Raw genomic sequence first — 21,332 nt, 5'->3', positions numbered from 1 at the left:
CACCCACTCAGCCGAGGCCCCGCCTGGCTTATGAGGTCACGCCCACTCCCGCCACCGAGGCCACGCCCCCTGCTGACTCGGTCTCTCACCTCCAACCTCCTGCTGTTCTTCCCCGGAAGACCGAGCTGAAAATCCGGAAAAAGGATCGGTAAACGCCATTAGGCACATTGCGCTTGCGCATGGAGGGCCGGAAGTCAAGTCGGAGGCGGAGGTGATTCTGCTTCCGTTTCTGGTTTTGCTCCCGTGTTTGGGTTGTCTTCGCGGCTGCTCAAGATGAACCGATTCTTCGGGAAAGCGAAACCCAAGGCTCCGCCGCCCAGCTTGACTGACTGCATTGGCACGGTGGGCACTTAGACACACATAACTAGGCTCAGGGACCCTGACACCCCCCCAACCCCACCCACCCCCGGCTTCGGCGCCTACTCCTGGGTACCGGACCCATTGCATCTCAGCTCTCTCCACCCCACTTTCTTTCCTGTTACCCAAGTCATTGCTGACTCCACAAACCAGGGACCCCTAACCCATCACTGTCTCGCCCTTCTTGCGCCCCACCCCTTCTGGTGCCCAGTGCCGCGTCCACTCGCTGTTTCCTTACCTCCTCACCCCTACCAGCCATAGGCCCACGCAGCCTTCCCACCTCGTCCAGCCTGACCCCTAACTCCTCTTCCATCCCTCATCCCTCTCCCACGTCAGGACCCTTGGCTTGATACCCTAGTTCAACATATCTGTACCCCAATCCTGGATCTCAGTAACACAAAATTCAGAATTCTGACCCCTGACATTAAGCCACCACCTTCTATCCAAGCGAATAGCATTATTAGATCTGAGCCCTAGCCGGGGTCCACTGGGCACTAACCCATTTCACACACCTCCTGCTTGAGCCCTCAGCCTGACAAGCCTCTGATTCTAGGGAAATCTCAACTAAGCCCAGAGATTCTCAAATTCTTTTTCTGCTCAAGCACACTTGAGAGCGACCCTGGAATATTAGAATTTAGGGCGTGGAGTATAGTTTATGAAAGCTCTCCAGTGTTTCTGGCTGAGAATCTCCCCACCACCAACAGGAATCACTGTTTTCCACCTTTCACCATATGCTCTTCTTTTTTTAAAATTAATTAATTTTATTTATTTATTTTTGGCTGCATTGGGTCTTAGTTGCTGCACGTGGGCTTTCTCTAGTTGCAGCGAGCGGGGGCTACTCTTCATTGCCATGAGCGGGCTTCTCATTTCGGTGGCTTCTCTTGTTGCAGAGCACTGGCTCTAGGTGCACGGGCTTCAGCAGTTGTGGCATGCGGGCTCAGTAGTTGTGGCGCATGGGCTCCAGAGCACAGGCTCAGTAGTTGTGGTGCACGGGCTTAGTTGCTCCGTGGCATGTGGGATCTTCCCAGACTAGGGATCGAACCTGTGATTCCTGCATTGTCAGGCAGAATCTTAACCACTGCGCCACCAGGGAAGTCCCTCTTCTTTATTTTTCCTTTCTTCCTCTATATTCATTCCTCTCCTGCCACTTTTCATGTAAATGTATTGCAATAACTACTACTGCCTTTGATGTTTTTCCCCTCAAGGTGGACAGCAGGGCAGAATCTATTGACAAGAAGATTTCTCGGCTGGATGCTGAACTAGTGAAGTATAAGGATCAGATCAAGAAGATGAGAGAGGGTCCTGCAAAGGTAAGGTAGGCAGCACCTGAAGAAGGTACTGTGACAGCCTAACTTGAGCACCTGTGGAAGTAGGGCCTGGTGGTAAGGGCTGGTGAGAGATACAGAAGAGATGCTCACAGTCTAATAAAAAAACATACGTGAGGGTGTATCCTTCAGGGAGGAGAGTTTGCAGCCATATATGAGAGGAAGGCTGGGATTTGACCTGGTGGCAAGAAGATGCTGGTCACATGTCCAGAAGCATGTACATGGGAATTAGCATATTCTACTGAGAAAGTGCTATATTCTACCTGGAGAGCTGGGCCTGCTCAGGAATAATGAGTTGCCAGGCTAGTCAGGTTAGGTAAGTATAATAGACTGGTTAAGCAGTGGCATGTTGGGAAAAAAGTACCAGTGTTCTATTAATAATATCATCACTACCTACTAGCTGTGACCTTTATAAAGTCAGTTAATTTTTTTTTTTTTTTGGCTGCATTGGGTCTTCGTTGCTGTGTGCGGGCTTTCTCTAGTTGTGGCAAGCGGGGGTTGCTCAGCAGTTGTGGCACGCGGGCTTAGCTGCTCCGCGGCATGTGGGATCTTCCCAGGCCAGGGCTCGAACCCGTGTCCCCCGCATTGGCGGGCAGATTCTTAACCATTGTGCCACCAGGGAAGTCCCCAGTTAATTTTTTATTTTCCTCTTCTGTTAGGTAGAAACATAGAGTTGTATATTTAAGTGCATGGACTGTGAATGTAGAACTGTCTTCTTTTTTCCCATCCCTGTAACTTATTAGACATTCAAGCTAGAGCAAGTTACTTAGCATCACTGAACCTCAGTTTGCCCATCTATAAAATGGGGATGATATCTACTTTAAAGTGTGAGATTAAATGAGGTAATTCATGTGACCTACATAGCACTGTGTCTAGTACATAGACACATTCAGTAAATGTTAGGTATTATTATCATCTGTGAAGTAATAATACCTGCTTTTCCTTCTTCATTGGAGGAGACAAATAAAATGATTTATGAAACAGTATAGAAATGGAAGTGACAGGAGGATTTTCTCTGCCATCTTAGTTAGATAGCATGGAATGGAGAGCGACCAGAGGCAGGAAAGCCCACCTCGACTTGAGGAGATGAAAGCCTAAACCATGGTGGTAGTAATGAGAATGACATGAGAGGAATCAGTTTAAAAGTGAGTTCTGAAAATCTAAGATGGCAGTGCATGAAGACACAGTAGAGAGAGGAAAGGTGAGGTTGGTGTAACAGTTCTCAACCTAGAGAGGTGAGAGACTGGCGGGGCCATTATTAGTCATTTCCAAGGTAAGAGCAGGCTGAGGAGCTTGGGCATGCTGAGTTTGAGTGGATAGCAGACTGTCCAAATTGGGAATCTCCCTAAGGCACCTAGATATACAAAATCGGCCCTCTTGGGGCTGGGAGTAGAGATAATATGCACTAGGAAAAGGAAATGTACTTCAGTACACTGAGATGTGGGATGCCAAGACTGAGACAAGCTGGGGCTTAAAGCCTGCTTGGGAAGTGAACAGTCCAGGAGTCCCTGTGTCTACTACCTTGAAGATGAGAGGAAGTAGGTATGTGAGGATATGGGAGATTTTTTTTTACCATATGTATATTTTCTACTTCTTTTCATTAAAATCTGTTTTTCTCCCTAGAATATGGTCAAGCAGAAAGCCTTGCGGGTTTTAAAGCAAAAGCGGATGTAAGTTATAAGCATAACCTCCTTTCCTTTAGCAGGTTTAACCAAAAGGGAAATGGTCTTCCATTCCTTTAGGTTTTCATACCTTTAGGTTTTCATACCACTTTATAAGTATTCTTGAGTTAATTGCAAATTTCATTTACACATACAGTTAGCTGGGTTTTTCTCCCCCTGCATGTTCAGCAACATCTGTTGCAGCACTGTCCATTTAAATAGAACTTTTTGCTTTGATGGGAGGTGTTTTGTATCTCTGCTCTTCAGTACAGTAGCTATTAGCCATGCGTGGCTATTGAGCACTTGAAATGTAGCTAGTGTGACTAAGGAACTCAAGCTTTAATTTTATTTAATTTTAATAATTTAAGTAGCCATGTGTGGCTAGTGGCTTCTGTATTGGACTGCCCAGATCTATAGAGTTTGGTTCTCCCATTTATTTAATTAGAGTGTGCCTTTTTAATTTTTATTTGTTTGTCTGTAAAATTGGGAATCTTGAATATTTGTTCCCTCCCATCAGAAGATTTAACGGTCCTTAATTTGTTTTAGGTGACTGTGTCCCAGTGTTTGAGCAGAAGCCCAAGAGTATCTTTGGTACTTACCCTTGTGAGCTGTTGAGACCCTCTGCAGGGTTATAGAGGTCAGATGTAATCAGCTAATAAAGAACCAGAAAAATTGTTGATATCTCTATTCCTATTTATAAACTAACTTTTTATAAGACATCAGACACCATCTTACTCCTTTTAGATTAGACAGAATTGGAAAAATAAATTATAATGCCCAGAGTGGTGAGGGAGTGTGATAAAACTGTTAGCTCTCTAATGGGTAGCATTGCAATTTTTAGGTAACTTTTTTTTTAAATAAAAGGATATTATTCATTGTAGAAACTTGGCAAGTACATAAACATGAGTAGAAGAAAAGGAAATCTACCTAGATTCCTACTAGCAGAAATAACCACCTTTAAAATGCTGATTTCTCACAGTTCCTTTCTCTGCTTGTGCATACATGGTATGTGTGCATATAATTTTTTAGAAAATAACAAATGGCATGTATATAGGTTATCCTTTTCCACTTAATGTTATATCATGAGTGTTTTTGTCCTTCTAAATACTCTTTGCAAACATTATACTTTTTAACGGGGTAATAATGTTCCACCACCATTTGCCTGCATCATTGACCATTTTTCTTCTGGTTGGATGGTTAGATGGTTTCGAAATATTGTATAAGGACTATAATGATATAAGTCTTTGAGGCAGTATTATAAGTTGATATAAAGCTTTATTTTAAAAAAACGTGGAGTGCCAGGCGTTATATTAGTTTGGATAGATTACCTATTTGTGGATACGAGATTAATAAAATAACATACCTGTCCTCAAGGAGTTCAGTCTACTGGAAAAACAGTTTCATTATATGTATGAAGAGCCTTAAAAACAGTCTTGCCCTTTCCCCCAGGAATTCCATTTCTGGGACTTTAGCATAGGAAATAATCTAAAACATTATAAAGACATGTATTAAGACTTCTTAACAATGTAGAAAGCAGCAGTAATAATAATAATGTTAAGTGGAAAATAGTGTTGTAACTAAAATATATACAAAGGAAAAAGACTGGAGGGACACCAAATAATGTTTGTGTTAGATTGATTAAATTGTTTTTCCCAATTTTTCTGTGTATTTAATTTTTTAACGTTTGTTGTTATTGTTTTTAAGAAAATTCTCTTATTTTGTGTTAGAGATACTTTCTTCCTGAGGATTTCTATCTGGCTCACATTTATCCTTCTCAATTGACTCTAAAAAGGTATGAGCAGCAGCGGGACAATCTTGCCCAACAGTCATTTAACATGGAACAAGCCAATTACACCATCCAGTCATTGAAGGACACCAAGACCACGGTACTCCCAAAACACTTTTGCCATGGTTTTATTTTATTTTTGTTTTATTTTATTTTATTTTTGTACTCTGTGCTCTTTTCTTATGGTTTTTAAAAGACAGTTTAACCAACATGGGTTCTTAAGACATGGTGTTTTCTCTTTCCTTTTTTTAGGTTGATGCTATGAAACTGGGTGTAAAGGAGATGAAGAAAGCATACAAGCAAGTGAAAATCGACCAGATTGAGGTGAGATGTGTACTGGTTTCTCCAAGAATATACACTTGTTTCTGAAAGAATCAAAATGATTGTGTATGTGATGGGAAGAGCACAGGAGAGGGATTGAATCTTGGGTTCTGCCATTTACTAATAGAGTAACTTTGGGAAAGGGTACCAAAGGTCTCACTTTCCTCATTGTTAACCTAAGGATCCTAATACCACATACAATTATAATTAGGATGAAATAAATGAGCTGGTGTATCTAAACGCACAATGCCTGGCACCTAATAAGCACCCAGTGAATAAGCACCCAGTTTTCTTTTACTTCTAACTCACTTGATTTTTAGTCAGTTGCCTCAATTGTAAAGTAGTGGTGTTGCTGCTCATCTCCCAGGATTGTCCCGAGTGTAAAATGGGGACATATACATAAAGTGCTTAGCACGGTTCCTGGTGTAGAATTGATTCCCTCTTCTAGTAATTCTCTTTATATTTTTTCCCCCAGTTTTATTGAGATACACTTGACATATAACATTGTGTAAGTTGAAGGTATACAACATGATGATTTGATACATATATATATAGTGAAATGGTTACCACTATAAAGTTAGTTAACACCTTCATAACCTCACATAATTACTATTTTTTTGTGGTGAGAGTATTTAAGGTTTACTTTCCTAGCAACTTGCAAGTATTGTTAAATGTAGCCACCATGCTGTACTTTAGATCCCCAGAACTTGAGTCATCTTTTTTTTTAAAGGTTATATTCCATTTATAGTTATTATAAAATATTGACTGTATTCCTTGTTGTACAATATATCCTTGTAGCTTATGTATTTCATACATAGTAGTTTGTGCCTCTTGATCCTCTACCCCCAATTCTTTGGTTTTTTTTTTTTTTTTTGGCTGCACTGGGTCTTAGTTGCGGCACACGGGATCTTCACTGCAGCATGCGGGCTTCTTAGTTGTTGCATACGGGCTTCTTAGTTGTGCATGCAAACTCTTAGTTGCGGCATGCGGACTCTTAGTTGCGGCAGATGGGATCTAGTTCCCCGACCAGGGATCGAACCCTGGCCCCCTGCACTGGGAGCACAGAGTCTTACCCACTGGCCCACCATGGAAGTCCCTAGATTTTTAACAATAATGTCATTAGGTCCTTAAAACTAGCATTTCTTTTTGAGATCATGTTTTGGCTGGGGCACTGAGCCCTAAGAGTTTGGCTCCTCTCGCCTCTCTCAGTTGAACAGCACAGATGGCAGACAGGGTTAGCGGAAGGAGTAGTGACTGGCCTGAGGAAAAGGCTTCCTTTCTGCGTATGTGATAGTTCTAACCCCCGGAGTAGAATGTCTCTTTCTAAGAGGGCATGGACTCAGTTTTGTTCACTATTGTATCCCCAGTGCCCCAAACAATGCCTGTCCATAGTTGGTGCTCAGAAAGTATTTAATGATTGATGAACAAATGAACTAGAGGCCATTCATGGAGATAAAGCAGTTCTGCCCAATTGAAGCATTATTTGTTGGTGGAATATTTACTATGTCCCCAGCATTTTAACTGCTTCTGCAGACGTATTCTCTGGTAGGGTAGTTCTGGTCTTTAGTTAGTGAAGGCATTCCTCCCATCTTGCTCTTTTCCAGCACCCCTCCTTATACTTCTCGGCACCCTCTTTCTAATCCTCCACACCAGTCTCTACTTACAAGAATTTAGGCTTAGTGATATCTTCCAGGCGATTCACTGAGAAAAATGTTCTGAGTATGCTTGTCTTATTTGTGTATTATTATTTGATAATAAAATAAAATGAAACTGAATTTTATTTTCTGCTTTTCGGGTTCCTTGTGTTTTAATTAGTGCTATTTAATGAACAAAATAGAAATTTTGATCTTTCTGGTTTTTTATATGTTTCTTCATCTTTCACCTATGGTTGTCCGACTCTCTCCCCATCTAATTATCCTTCTCCTGTCACCTCATAGATTTGCCTGCATGACAGGTGGAAAGCCCCTTTCGTTGTAACTTTTTTGATGTGTATGGGTATGTGTCTTTGGCTGGTCTAGGTATTTTGAATTCCATTTGTTTTCCTAAAATACTTTACTTGTAAAACATTTTCACTGTTTTATAGTGCTCATTCAGAAAATTTGCCTCTATGTATGTATGTTCCCCTGTTTCTGTCTTTTTTGTTTCCCAGTTTCTGCACATCAAGTGTAGTGCTTATATTTGTTTTGTATTGATTTTGTTTGTTTTCCCAGAACTGAACCTGCTAATTCTTTGTGATGATTTTTTTCTTTTCTGTGTCTTTCCTAGAGTCTATTGCTAGGAATCCTATCCATAGATGATTTTGGCAGACTTGTCTTGACGTGTAAAAGCATAATATAAGTTCAACTTGATTAGTTTATGTTATTTTCAGTCTATTTTAAGTATTGTTTTAGCCAGTGCTTCTCTGTATAGCAGACTGTTACATATGTACAATAGTTTGGCACTTGCAAATGCAGAAAAGCAAAGCATTTTCTTTTTAAAAAAATGTTTTTCTCCGCTTTATTTTATACCCTTTATATGGAAAAACAAACCTAATCTGGGGGCCAGGAAGAAGTTTTTAAATGTTTTGCATTGCTCTAGAAATTCTGAAGGATAAGTGGTGCTGATTTTGACCCTCTGTGTTATCAACACTAGTCCATTCCCCTCTATGTGGAATTTTCAGTATATGAAAAACATATTGTTTTGCACATCCTTAACTCAGTAGAAGATATATAGTATTAAGTGCTTAGTGTTTGACACATATTATGACATATATTATTGCAATAAATCCTTATAATAACCCTATGAAGAATGACTATTAATAATCCCATTTTACAGATGAGGAAATAAAGGCTAAGAGACATTACTTTTCATTGAGTAATGGCCAAATTTTAGCTTGGATATGTTTGACTCCAGAGTCTGCTCTTCTAACCACTATACTAACTGCCCTATATTATGCTATAGCACTTCTCAGATTGGTTTTACATTCTTTCTGGCCTTGTAATAGTCTCCCAGTTAAGTACAAATAGATAATTCCCAGAAGATTTATGCCCTCAATCAATTTTTTTCACCTGCCTGGTCTCAGGTATCAAGCCTATCCTGATTACATTTCTGTTTCCCCATCCGGAGTGGGCCCAGTACAACTTTTTTGTACTACCCAGTTGTTTCCGCTACTGCTTCCTTTCCCTGTACAGCGTAGTCAGTTTTTGGCTGACTCAAGAAGAGTAATTTGCTTGTCTGAATTACCTCCTTTTCTCTATTAACTAGAAAAATTTTGATAGTGTAAATATTGCTTGATTTGATGTTTCAAGCAAACTTTCTGTAATGAGAGAGCTGACTGGGCATCTATTCTTGCAATAGAAGTTTGGATTTCCGTGAAGCACCTTAAATTCAAATGCAAGATTACCAATTCTATTCTTTATTTTTAAGTTTACATTTTACCACCCAAAATAAGATTATGTGGGCCATTGCTCATTTCTGAGATTCAGGGGAGAGAATAGGGACAGGGGGTAGTTAGAGAAAAATGGTAAGAAATGAATAAAAATCATGTCATATATTTTTGTAGGATCTACAAGACCAGCTAGAGGATATGATGGAAGATGCAAATGAAATCCAAGAAGCACTGAGTCGTAGTTATGGCACCCCAGAATTAGATGAAGATGACCTAGAAGCAGGTAAGTTATAGGAAAAGCACTGTATATGTAGCTTTAGCATCTGAGAGGAGCGACTGCCTGGGACCTTTTCTCCCAAATGTTAGAGAAAATTTCTGCAACAGTTCCCTGAGAGTTTATGGTATAGTCTCTGGGCAAAGAGCTTGAGAGGCAGCCATATCAGATTTGCATACCCCACCAACTCTGGGATGGACAAGCTCTGAAGGAATGTCTAGACAAAGGCCTCTGCTGATCTGGTGCTTGGTATCCAAACACTGCCATTCCCTGCCATTTTCCTTTTGATTTTTTTTCTCTTTATTTTCCTGCTGGAGTCCTCTCCCTCAGAACAGCGAAGCAGATCAAGAAACAGTAGTTGGCAAATACTTAGTGTGCATCTACTATATGCCAGGCACTGTATTAGATGCTGGGGATTCAGCCTTGAAGAAAACAAATGCAATCCCTGCATTTATGAAGCTTCTCCTCTAGCAGGGGTAAGAAACTGCTTGTTTCAAGTAATTCATTAATTATAAGAGCACAAACTGTTGGGAAGGAGAAGTATGGGGTACCATAGGAGCACATAGCCAGTGAATCTAACCTATTTGGGAGTCAGTGACAGGCATTGCACCTGAAGGATGAGCAGAGGGTAGCAAGACAAAATGGAAGGGGTTGTTAAGTGGCCTCGCAGAGAGTTGTTTAGAAACTATTCCTGTAGTCCATTTAAGAAATTGTGGTGGCTGAGACTATGGTGGTGGTAGCCAAAACAGAGATAAGTGGACATATTGAAGAAATTTTAGGAGGTTGAATGGACAAGACCTAATGATTGATTGGGTGTGGAGAGAGAGGGAGGTGTCAGAGGTGTTTGTCAATTTCTAGCATGAGCAACTAGGTAGATGGCAAGACCACCCCACACTGGGTTTTCTGTTGCGTGATTCCCCTGTCCCATTACTACTACTTCTTTCTCTCCATGTTCTGTTTTGCCTAGAACCTTTTTTCCCCCGTTTATTTCTTATTTCTCATCTTAAGTTTCCTCTGATGAGTCTCTACCTGCTGTTGCCATTTCCCCTGGTCACTTCCAACTCACTTTGCCATAGACTTATTTATTTATTTATTTATTTTAATGGTCTTACTCTTTTTTTTTTTTTTAAATTTTATTTATTTATTTATTTATTTATTCATTTATTTATGGCTGTGTTGGCTCTTCGTTTCTGTGCAAGGGCTTTCTCTAGTTGTGGCAAGCGGGGGCCACTCCTCATCGCGGTGCACGGGCCTCTCGTTGCGGAGCACAGGCTCCAGACGCGCAGGCTCAGTATTTGTGGCTCATGGGGCTAGTTGCTCCACGGCATGTGGGATCTTCCCAGACCAGGGCTCGAACCCCTGTCCCTTGCATTGGCAGGCAGATTCTCAACCACTACGCCACCAGGGAAGCCCCCATAGACTTATTTTTAAAGCCTGATCTCATGCAGTGGTCACTCACTATACAACAATCTCATGCCTCCTTTCGCTGCCTGCTTTCAAGTTCATCAATAAATGGGAGAGGATTTTTTACATTTGTTATCATCAGGATTTTCTAATTTGAATTGGCCAACCGATAACTATAGAAGACTCATGAAGACTGGGCCTTATAAATCTGTGGGGAATGGTTTTGTTTGTTTGTTTGTTTTATTTTTGTGTTTCATGGATTTTTACCACACCAGTTCCCCTGAAAATTTCTTAAAATGGCCATCTTTTATTTTGAAAATAGAAATTAATAATCACCTTCTCTTTGTTTCTAAGTTTTCATCTTATTGCAAATAATTTGGGCAACTTTCTTAACATTAGCTGCCAATTTTCTTGCTTATATTTTTTTGAAATATTGACTATTTCAATCTCAGAGTTGGATGCACTGGGTGATGAGCTTCTGGCTGATGAAGACAGTTCTTATTTGGATGAAGCAGCAGCTGCACCTGCAATTCCAGAAGGTGTTCCCACTGACACAAAGAATAAGGTGAAAGCTTTTTCTGTTTTATTTTCTATGCAAAATGGTCTGAGAATCTAAAAGGTATTCTTAAGTAAGAATAAGGTGAAATCTTTTTCTGTTTTATTTTCTATGCAGAATGGTCTGGGAATCTAAAAGGTATTCTTAAGTAAGAACAAGTAAAGACTGTCATTATTTTGGGAACCCTTGAAAGCCCAGTTTTCCCACATTGGATTGTGGATAGGCTACATAAATAGTGTCACTGAGTTCCAGGGATGGTTTTATTCAATGACAATTTGTATAGTATACATAATCACTTTTGTGAGCTTGGACTGGGTGCTATTGGGTTTTAGACATTTCCTGGGAAAGCAGCAGCAACATATGCATGAACCATGCGGGGTGGCAGTATAAAATAAAGGTCCACTCCAGACACGATGATCAATAATAGGGTGGATTTTTTTTTGAACTAGGGATTCATAATTTAAGTATAAAACTTAATGTAGAAAGATTCTACTTCAACAAGGAAAAAGAATCAGGATACATGGGTGTAAGCCTGAGATTGACACCACTAACTGTGAGACCTTGGCAAATCACTTAGCTGTTTTGAACTTCTCTGTTCCTTGCATCTATAAAATGCAGGTAACTGTAATTATCTCACATAATTGTTGTGTAGATCAAATTAGATCATGTATGTAAAAGGACTTTGCGAACTTAAAGCCCTGTTCAAATCTACATGCTTGTCATTATAAATAGATAAAATTTTGCTGCTGATAAAATCCTGTTTACCCCATCTGAGTTTCTGGTATCACATGTCATTTTTTCTATTGCCACTGACCGTTTACAGTCCTGGTGTTTACCTACTCCCAACGTGCACATTGAGGTGCACATTATAGTTGACAGAATCCTAGAGTGGGAGCCAGTCTCAGCTCTGCCTTTATTCACTGTGTGACTTTGAGCAAATTAGAAGTTCGTATCTTCTCTCTGAACCTCATGGTTTTCCTACCTGTGCAATGTGGGGAACAAAAAGGTGGGAAAGTAGATAATTTCTCAGGTCCCTTATAACTGAATTTTTTTTTTAATATTTATTTATTTGGTTGCATTGGGTCTTAGTTGCAGCAAGTGGACTCCTTAGTTGCAGCTCGCCAGCTCCTTAGTTGTGGCATGCGAACTCTTAGTTGCAGCACGCATGTGGGATCTAGTTCCCAGACCAGGGATCAAACCCGAGCCCCCTGCATTGGGAGTGAGGAGTCCTAACCACTGCGCCACCAGGGAAGTCCCTCTTATAACTGGTTTTGATGAATGTGTGTGTTCCCCTACCGTACCCCTCCCCCCGCTTACTTGAGCCTGGGGTCGTCTTACCTTTCTGTACTACACAGGCCACCCTCACCATTTCAAGGCACCAGGTACATAGGCTGCTTTTTCTCAGTATACCTAAAATCATTTTTGTTAACACTACCATAGCCCATCTTTTCAAATCCTTAGTAACAGGTCCCTGAGAGATGTGTGTTATTTCCACTTTTAGAAGGTCACAGATTCCTGACTTAAATGTGCTGTTGAGGTATGGTTTCTGAATTGATAGTGGTGTCACTGCCTGTAAGTTTGTAGTAAAGTGTGATATGGAAGTGACTGCCTGTCCCAGGGCACTGCTCCTTCAAGGATTGATGAGGCAGGCTTCCCTGGTGGTGCAGTGGTTAGGAATCCACCTGCCAATGCAGGGGACACAGGTTCGAGCCCTGGTTCCACATGCCACGGAACAACTAAGCCTGTGTGCCACAACTACTGAGCCTGAGCTCTGGAGCCCACGAGCCACAACTACTGAAGCCCCTGTGCCTAGAGCCCATGCTCCATAACAAGAAAAGCCACTGCAATGAGAAGCCCACGCACCGCAACGAAGAGTAGCCCCCGCTCTCCACAACTAGAGAAAAGCCCGCGTGCAGCAACAAAGACCCAATGCAGCCAAAACTAAATAAATTAAATAAATAAATTTTAAAAAATAATTAAATAAATAAAAGGATTGATGAGGCTACAAAAGGTATTGGTTCACTTTGGGATCAGAGTGAAAGTGGGAATCTGGAGGTAAGCACTCACTCCTCTGCCTTCACTCCTGGACATTCCCAGTCCCCTTTTCCCCTTTCTGGGTTTACTCTTAGGTTTCTCTTTCTCTCTGTACTCTTCCCTTACTCTGCAAGGAGTCAGCCCTTTTGATCCCTTCCACTTCTTTTCCTGGTTTATCACTTCCCCCTTTACCTTTTATAAAACAGCTTGTTCTCATCTTATCAGTGGGATTTTTGTTTTCATTGATTAAACACTTAGAAATGAGTTTTGACTACTAAACACTTGTAATCTTTTTCTTTTTTTATCATTTGGAAAATAGTGGCACTAAGCATTTCTTCCTTTTCACAGGATGGAGTCTTGGTGGATGAATTCGGATTGCCACAGATCCCTGCTTCGTAGACTTGCATCATTCAAGTACATCATGTAAAATAAACACATATTCTGGGACTAGGAAATATTTATCTTTCCAAGTTTGCCATAACAGATTTAGGTTTCTTTCCTTTCTTTGGAGGAGAAGTTAATTACATTGCTTTCATTTTTTTTCCGTTAAGAGACTCATTGCTTGAAGGAAGCTTTCTTCATACTAAATTTTTATTCCTTTTCTCTTATGAAAGACTAACTTACTTAAAATTATCATTAGGTATGTATAACTTCATTCCTTAATAATAATTTTGAGATAAAACCAAGGAAATGGGAATCTTTAAGTTCTATGATAGCATATCTCCACAATCTCAAATTGACCCAATAAATTGATGACAAAGACGAGATTAGTGGGACTGTCCATATTATGATCCCAAACCATTTTCTCTTGTGGTATTATAGGTTGGTTAAAGTGATGGCTTTTTTTGGTGAGTTTTGTTGTGTCTTGTGAGTAAATCGTTGCTGTGTCCAATACTGGAATGGAATTATCACTACTGTGTCATGGGTGGCTGTTTTGATTCTGTGGTTCATTCAGTATTACAGTGGACTTGTAATCAATAATGAATATTTCTTGATATTTAATGTATAGGACATTTATTTATACTCAATAAATATTTTTCAAAAGGATATAATTTTAATAGTATTACCTCAGCCTGAAACTTCCACTACAGAAACCAAATTTAATATGATTTTAATGTCGACTCAGCCCAAAAACTCCACTACAAAAATCGAATTTAACTGGCAGCATTGTGGTATAGTGGAAAGAGCAAGGAGCAATCCAGGCTTGGGCCCTGGGTCTGCATCTAATAACTACTGAGAAGCCCACTCACACCTCTAAATTTTAATTTCCTTACTAGTAAAATCATGCTTTCCTCACAAGCTTTTGTGAGGAATAATTGATTGTCTTGAGTAATTTGTTAACTGCCATGTCTCATATGAGGGGTTATTAACAATTAAAAATCAGGGGTTGGGAGTTCTCTGGCAGTCCAGTGGTTAGCACTTGGCACTTTCACTGCCATGGTCTCGGGTTCAATCCCTGGTCGGGGAACTAAGGTCCTGCAAGCTGCGCAGCTCGGCAAAAAAAAAAAAAAAAAAAGTGGGCTTTATTCCCTTCTTGGGAAGTGCCTGGATTGCTACAGCAAGTCCAAATTCCTGCTAGATTTCAGGGTCTTTAATGATCCATCCTCCCTTCTGCCAGCCTCACTGGCTGCCTCACAGTGTCACATGCACCAGCCTTTCATGTGTCAGCAGATCAATAAACATTTATTGAACACCAGCCCTGTAGAGTCTCTATACCGACCCAGGGGATACCAAGAACAATCACAGCTCCTCTCTTCAAAACTTCACTGTCTAGTTATAGGTGAGAATGAGACACGGATGTAACCCTCTCCCACCCCCACTAACCTCACCCTTGAAGAAGACTTCCAGTGGAGCAAACATTACACTATTCTTCATTACCTTCTTGAAACCTTCCTTGGCTTCCTTACAAGTTCTCACTCAGCCCTTTTAATATTTCTTCCATTATAGTTCCAATCTGGGATGACTTCTTACCCTTCGTACTTTCCTTGAGATAACTCACACCCATGATTTTAACTATTACCTATGAACTAATGCCTCAAAATAACTGTTACTAGCCCAGACCTCTTTCCTTATTCTTATTTTCAGTTCTGGGTATTCCAAATTAAACGCCCCACCACTACCTAAAATCTAACATCCAAATTAAGCTCATTACCCTGAGCTTTACACTCAACCGACGTTCCTGCTTTATTTCTTATCTTGCCAGTGTTAAATCAGTGACCCATATATTGCCAGTTTTAGTGGGTGATATTTAGTGCTCCAGCTAGACCACTTTAGTACATTAGATACCAGGGAACAATCATTCTACCAGTGTCTCTTCCCTTGGCTTTTGTGATAGTACTCCGTGGTTCTTCTATTCTTCTGACTATTCCCTCCAAGATTCCTTTCTGAAATTCTCATCTCTCCAACCCTATAATGTTGGTGTTCCTCAGGAGTCCAGCCTTTATCCACAGTACTTCTTTCTCTGCTCACTTATATTTAATAATCTCAGCTATTCTCATGGCTTTAACTGCTGACTTCTAAGTCTATACTTGTATCCCTGGTCTTGCCCCTGAGTTTCAGAATCCTTTTTATATCCACTTGTTGCCTAAGAGTAATCTGGATGTTCCAGAAGCCCACAAACACTTCACATTCAAATGGCCAAGACAACCATTATCTTTCCCCCAGACCTAACCTCCTGTTTTCCCTGCCTCAGCTAATGGAACCATTATCCTCCATCATTCGAAACAGAAAGCTCTTGAGTTGTCCTTGATGCCTACATTTTGCCTCATCCTACACATTCAATTAATCATTAAACCCTGCTTTTAACCCCTACATGTTTCTCAAATCCAGCCCCTCCTTTTCTCTTTTCAACTCTCTTTGGCTTGGACATCCTTCACATAGCCTTTGCGAAGAAATGACCTGCTTTCCCTTCTTGCATAAAGTCCTGGTTCCCTGACACCTCCAGCAGGGCTTAAAAAGCTGCCTATTGGCCCCTGCCTCTCTGTAATGGTTTATTGCTTAGTCTTTTCAGAACAGCATTCTCTTTCATTTAGAGAACTGCCTCCCCAATTCCAAATGTGTGATTATTGGAAAAATACCAATTAGAGTAGCCCTACCTTTACTTTTCCACTATGGGAGTGGGCTTGTAACCAGGTTTGTGCCTATTGAAGTTCATCCCTCAAATTTTCTAAGGGGAAATGCTTTCCTTTTTTTTTTTTTTTTTTTTTACTTTTTATCAGTCTGAGAAGTTTGAGATATTGAGTCGAGAGAGCAGCCAAGAGGCAGAATGAAAGAATCCTCATGGCACTGAGCCCTGACTTCTGATCTTTGAGATTCTCAGAGTGCTCCAAGTCTCTGCAACTCCTCCTTTAGTTCTGTGAACTGAGAATTCTGCCAATAAACCCCCTTTTCTGCTTAAACTAGTTGGAATTGGGTTCCTGTCACTTGCTAGTAAGAGTCCTGTTCTAGTTCTCCTGTATCTGCCATACGGTCATTCCCTGCCTCTGCTCATACAGTTTCCCCTCCTTGGAGCTGTAACCGATCAATGGGCTCGTGTGCCCACGGCACAGAAAGCCAAACTGACAGCGGGTGTTTGCAGCAAAGTCAGGGTTATTGCAGGGTGCCAAGTAAGGAAGTGAGAGACAAGTCTCAGATCCACTCCAGCTTGGCCTTTGAATTCGTTTTTTTTTTTTTTTTGCGGTATGCGGGCCTCTCACTGTTGTGGCCTCTCCCGTTGCAGAGCACAGGCTCCAGACACGCAGGCTCAGCGGCCATGGCTCACGGGCCCAGCCGCTCCGCGGCATGTGGGATCTTCCCGAACCGGGGCACGAACCCGCGTCCCCTGCATCGGCAGGCGGACTCTCAACCACTGCGCCACCAGGGAAGCCCTAGTTAGGGGTTTTTTAAGGAGAAGAACAAAGAAGCTGGGGTTAATCATCATTTTGTGACATTTCTTAATTGTAGTTTTGGCAGTCAGGACGCCTATGGTTTACGAGTCTGGTCTGGTGGTCCGTGACCAGGGTTGGTTGGGTCTGTTAGCTCATTTTGCCCTGGAGGAACAACCTGAGTCTGTACCTTAATGATGTTACCGACAATAGCAATTTTAGTCATCTGACTCTGGTTGATTAGCATTCAGTTAGCACAGGATTGAGGTCAGAGGGGACAAGAAAGGGAATAAAATTTTGGATAGAGAGGTAGGGGATAAACTCGGTAGGGGAACTTGGTTTTAGGGGTACTCGGTTTCAGAGCTTCCTTAACACCTTTGTCATTCTGCTAATTCTTGCTATACCGGGAAAAGACCAAAAACCAGGCCCTGGTCTTCGTCAATCCCAGCGAATTTAAGGAGAGTGGAGAGGATAAATCCTGTGGTAGGGACGCTCTGATCACTGCTATAGCTACCACCAGTTAGCATCACTGGTCAGTTAAGCATTAAAAGCAGAATTGAGTGCAGGTGGTCTCCTTAAGTTGTAATCTAGCAGCCCCAGGAGATTAACAAGGGTGGAGGAGACTGGAATGATCCAGTAGAGAGAAGTTTGGCACTTCTACATCTACATCTACATTCCATATCCCTTAGCTTTCCTTTTATACATTCCTATATCACATAGGGAGTTGGCTTGTTTTATTGCTGCCTGAGTCATACCCCCATAGATTCTTATGTAGTATATCTAGAGACAGTGTGGGCACTTGGATTTTTTAAAAGCTCCCCAGGTAGTTCTTATGTGTAGCTAACGTTAAGAACCACTGCCCGAGGGTGCCTGATCAGGATGAACCTGTTTTCATGGACAAGCAGTCTGACTGTTGCCATAAATTTCTGCAATGAAGAGATTGGCAATGATTGCCCTAAGGCAGAGTTTTCATCCAGAGAATGAGTTGGGAAGTATTACTTTCTCCTCTGTTTTTTGGAAGAGTTTTTGAAGGATTGGTGTCAATTTTTGAACGTTTGGTAGCATTCACCAGTGAAGCCATCTGGGCCTGGCTTTGTGGGAAGCTTTTTTTATTATTATTACTAATTCAATCTCTACTTGTTATAGGTCTATTCAGATTTTCTATTTCTTCTTGAGTCCGTTTTATTTATTTATTTATTTATTTAGGCCATGCAACACGGCTTGTGGGATCTTAGTTTGCCAAACAGGGATCGAACCTGGGCCTCCTACAGTGGAAGCACAGAGTCCTAACCACTGGACCGCCAGGGAATTCCGAGTCCATTTTGATAGTTTGTGTATTTCTAGGAATTTTTCCATTTCATCTAGGTGGTCTGATTTGCTAGCATACACTTTTGCTCATAGTATTACCTATGATCCTTTTTATTTTTATAAGGTTGGGAGTAATGTCCCCTCTTTCATTTCTAATTTTAGTGATTTGAATTTTTCTCTTTCTTTGCTTTTCTTGGTCAGTCTAGCTAAAAGCTGATCAATTTTGATGTTTTTGGTGAATGGATCAACTTTGTTTTTGTTGATTTTTTTCTATTGTTTTTCTATTTCATTAATTCCTGCTCTGACTTTTATTATTTCTTTCCTTCTACTTGTTTTGGTTTAGTTTGCTCTTCTTTTTCTAGTTCCTTAAGGTAGAATGTTAGGCTACTGATTTGAGATCTATCTTCTTTATTACTAAATCTTTTTAAGGGGACTTTTCTGGCGGTCCAGTGGTTAAGACTCCACGCTTCCACTTCAGGGGGTGTGGGTTCGATCCCTGGTCGGGGAACTAAGATCCCACAGGCCGAACGGTGCAGCCAAAAAATTAAAAAACAAAACAAATATTTTTAGTGCAGTTTAGGTTCACAACAGCATTGAGCAGGACATACAGAGAGTTCCCATACACGCCCTGTCCCCACACATGTACAGCCTCCCCCACTAGAGACGTCCTGCTCCAGAGTGGGACATTCGTTACCATTGATGAACCTGCACTGACTCGTCATCACCCAAGTCCATGGTTTACATTAGAGTTTACTTTTGGTGTTGTACATTCTATTGGTTTTGACAGTGAACCCACTATTATAGTATTGTATCATACAGAGTTGTTTCACTTCCCTAAACATCCTCTGTGCTCTGCCTGTTCATCCCTTCCTTCCCTCTAATCCCTGGAAACCACGATTTTTTTTTTACTGTCTCCATAGTTTTGCCTTTTCCAGAATGTCATATACAATAGTTGGAAACATATAGTATGTAGCTTTTTCACATTGGCTTCTTTCACTTAGTATTTGCATTTAAGTTTCCTCCATGTGTTTTTCATGGCTTGATAGCTCATTTCTATTTAGGTCTGAATAATATTCCATTGTTTGGATTTCTTTTTTTTTTTAATGTTGGGGGTAGGAGTTTATTAATTAATTAATTTATTTTTGCTGTGTTGGGTCTTCGTTTCTGTGCGAGGGCTTTCTCTAGTTGTGGTAAGCGGGGGCCACTCTTCATCGCGGTGCACGGGCCTCTCACTATCACGGCCTCTCTTGTTGCGGAGCACAGGCTCCAGACGCGCAGGCTCAGTAGTCGTGGCTCACGGGCCTAGTTGCTCCGCAGCATGTGGGATCCTCCCAGACCAGGGCTCGAACCCGTGTCCCCTGCATTAGCAGGCAGATTCTCAACCACTGCGCCACCAGGGAAGCCCCTGGATTTCTTTTTTAATGTAAGTATATATAGCTATAAATTCCCACCTGAGCACTGCTTTTGTTGTTTGTCATAACTTTTGGTATGTTGGGTGAAGCACTGTTTGTATAGGAAAGGCAGGATAAGTGCTTGCTTACTTCCATTTATTGACAAGTTTTGGAAATAATGAGTGGGTTCCCTAGTATGCCAGTTATGAATTATTGACTTTCAGTTCCAAATTTATCCTTTTTGCCTGCTCTGTGAAATGGATTTGGGCCCTTTAAATACTTATCCTTTACCAGCTGGCAGGTATTAAGCTTTGTCAGTAGAGGGCAACAGAGAGATACTGCAGGAGGAAAGGGTTTCCTTTCCTGTTTCTAGTGTTTGGGTTGGGCAGGCTTCTGTGCTGTAGGCAGCTTCTCCAGCCTCTGGTTCCTGTGCTTCAGCACCTGGTTTCTTCAGTGTATGATGGCCAGCAGCCAGAAATTTCTCCTGGCACCTCCCCCCGAAAAGTGGTTTGTAGTAGACGGCCTCTTGTGAGACTCGTCCCCAAGAATGGCTTTCCCCAATACCATATAAGGTAGATTTCTGGCAACTTCCACCAGTGCAGCACCACAGCAGCTTCCCTATCTAGTGAGCCATAGGCGCATCCCCTCTAACAAAGTCTGCACCTCAGCTCTGGGGTGATCTTCACTGGACACTTTATCTCAGCCCTAGAGGAAGTGGCTGTTCCTTACATTGCTAATCCTGTATTCTTTTAGAGTTCTCTTTTACTTCTTTACTAGTCAGCCCCTTATTACTCTAATCCCTTGTTATAGTTAATAAGTCTTTAAGTAAATAAAACCTTCCCTGTTCAAATTACTATGTGGTTCCTCTCTCCTGACTGGACTCAGACTGATACAACTGGTAATTTCTAAAGGGGATGATAAGGTTTTTTGTTTGATGAACTTATCTGTCAAAATTAAGGATTTATGTTTAATCCTTTTATAGATGAAGGATAAAACTAATGGACATCATAGAAGGCAGCTGAAATGTCTAAAACTGACAAGATATACAAGTCGTATATCTACAATATACAAGAAACCATCAGCAAGAAAAATTGAGCAACCCCAACAGAAAAATGGGCAGAGGATGTGAATAAGCAATCTAAAAAGAGAAACTCAAAAGGGCACTAAGAAATGTTCAGACTCAATAGTCAGAGAAACTCAGATTAACAGAACAATGAGATTATCTCATAACACCTTTTGGTTTAAAAAACATTTGGAAGCTGGATAATGGTTATATCTCAAATATACCTTAGTTCTGCCCTCTCCTCTCCATCACATTTGCTGTCACTCTAGTCCAAGGCCACCATCTTCTGTATTAACATAATACAAAAATGCAACTTTTCTGCCCACTTATATTCTTGCTCCCCCACAATTCACTCTTTGCCCGGGAGCATAAGAAATCTTTCAGGGTAATTCAGACACTGAAACTGAGTGCCCCTAAAACCAAGTTCCCTTACTGAGTTTATGATTAATCTCTATCCAAGACTTTATTCCCTTTCTTGTGTTCCTTCTGACCTCCATCCTGTGCTAACTGAATATTAATCAACCAGAATCAGATGACGACAATTGCTGTTGTCAGTAACATTGTTAATGTACTAAAGTCGCTATTATAGGGATCATTAATGTACAAACTCAGGACAAGATGA

At 41.1% G+C, this 21,332-nt stretch overlaps 1 protein-coding gene across 1 annotated transcript; it reads left to right on the top strand.

Moving 5' to 3' along the window:
• The first annotated feature begins 27 nt into the window (after window positions 1-27).
• Window positions 28-13,994, top strand: CHMP5 (charged multivesicular body protein 5). Its single transcript, XM_082602226.1, has 8 exons — window positions 28-342; window positions 1,563-1,667; window positions 3,306-3,352; window positions 5,136-5,229; window positions 5,382-5,453; window positions 8,992-9,100; window positions 10,948-11,060; window positions 13,434-13,994. Exons 1-8 carry the CDS (start codon window positions 274-276, stop codon window positions 13,482-13,484), a joined length of 660 nt encoding a protein of 219 aa, XP_082458352.1. The 5' UTR covers window positions 28-273; the 3' UTR covers window positions 13,485-13,994.
• Window positions 13,995-21,332: the final 7,338 nt, after the last annotated feature.

The sequence above is a fragment of the Mesoplodon mirus genome (assembly GCF_964341445.2).
Source record: "Mesoplodon mirus genome assembly, chromosome: 1".
NCBI classification, from domain to species: Eukaryota; Metazoa; Chordata; class Mammalia; order Artiodactyla; family Ziphiidae; genus Mesoplodon; species Mesoplodon mirus.
The sequence above is the reverse complement of the archived record's forward strand: the minus strand, read 5'-3'. Positions and strand labels throughout refer to the sequence as shown.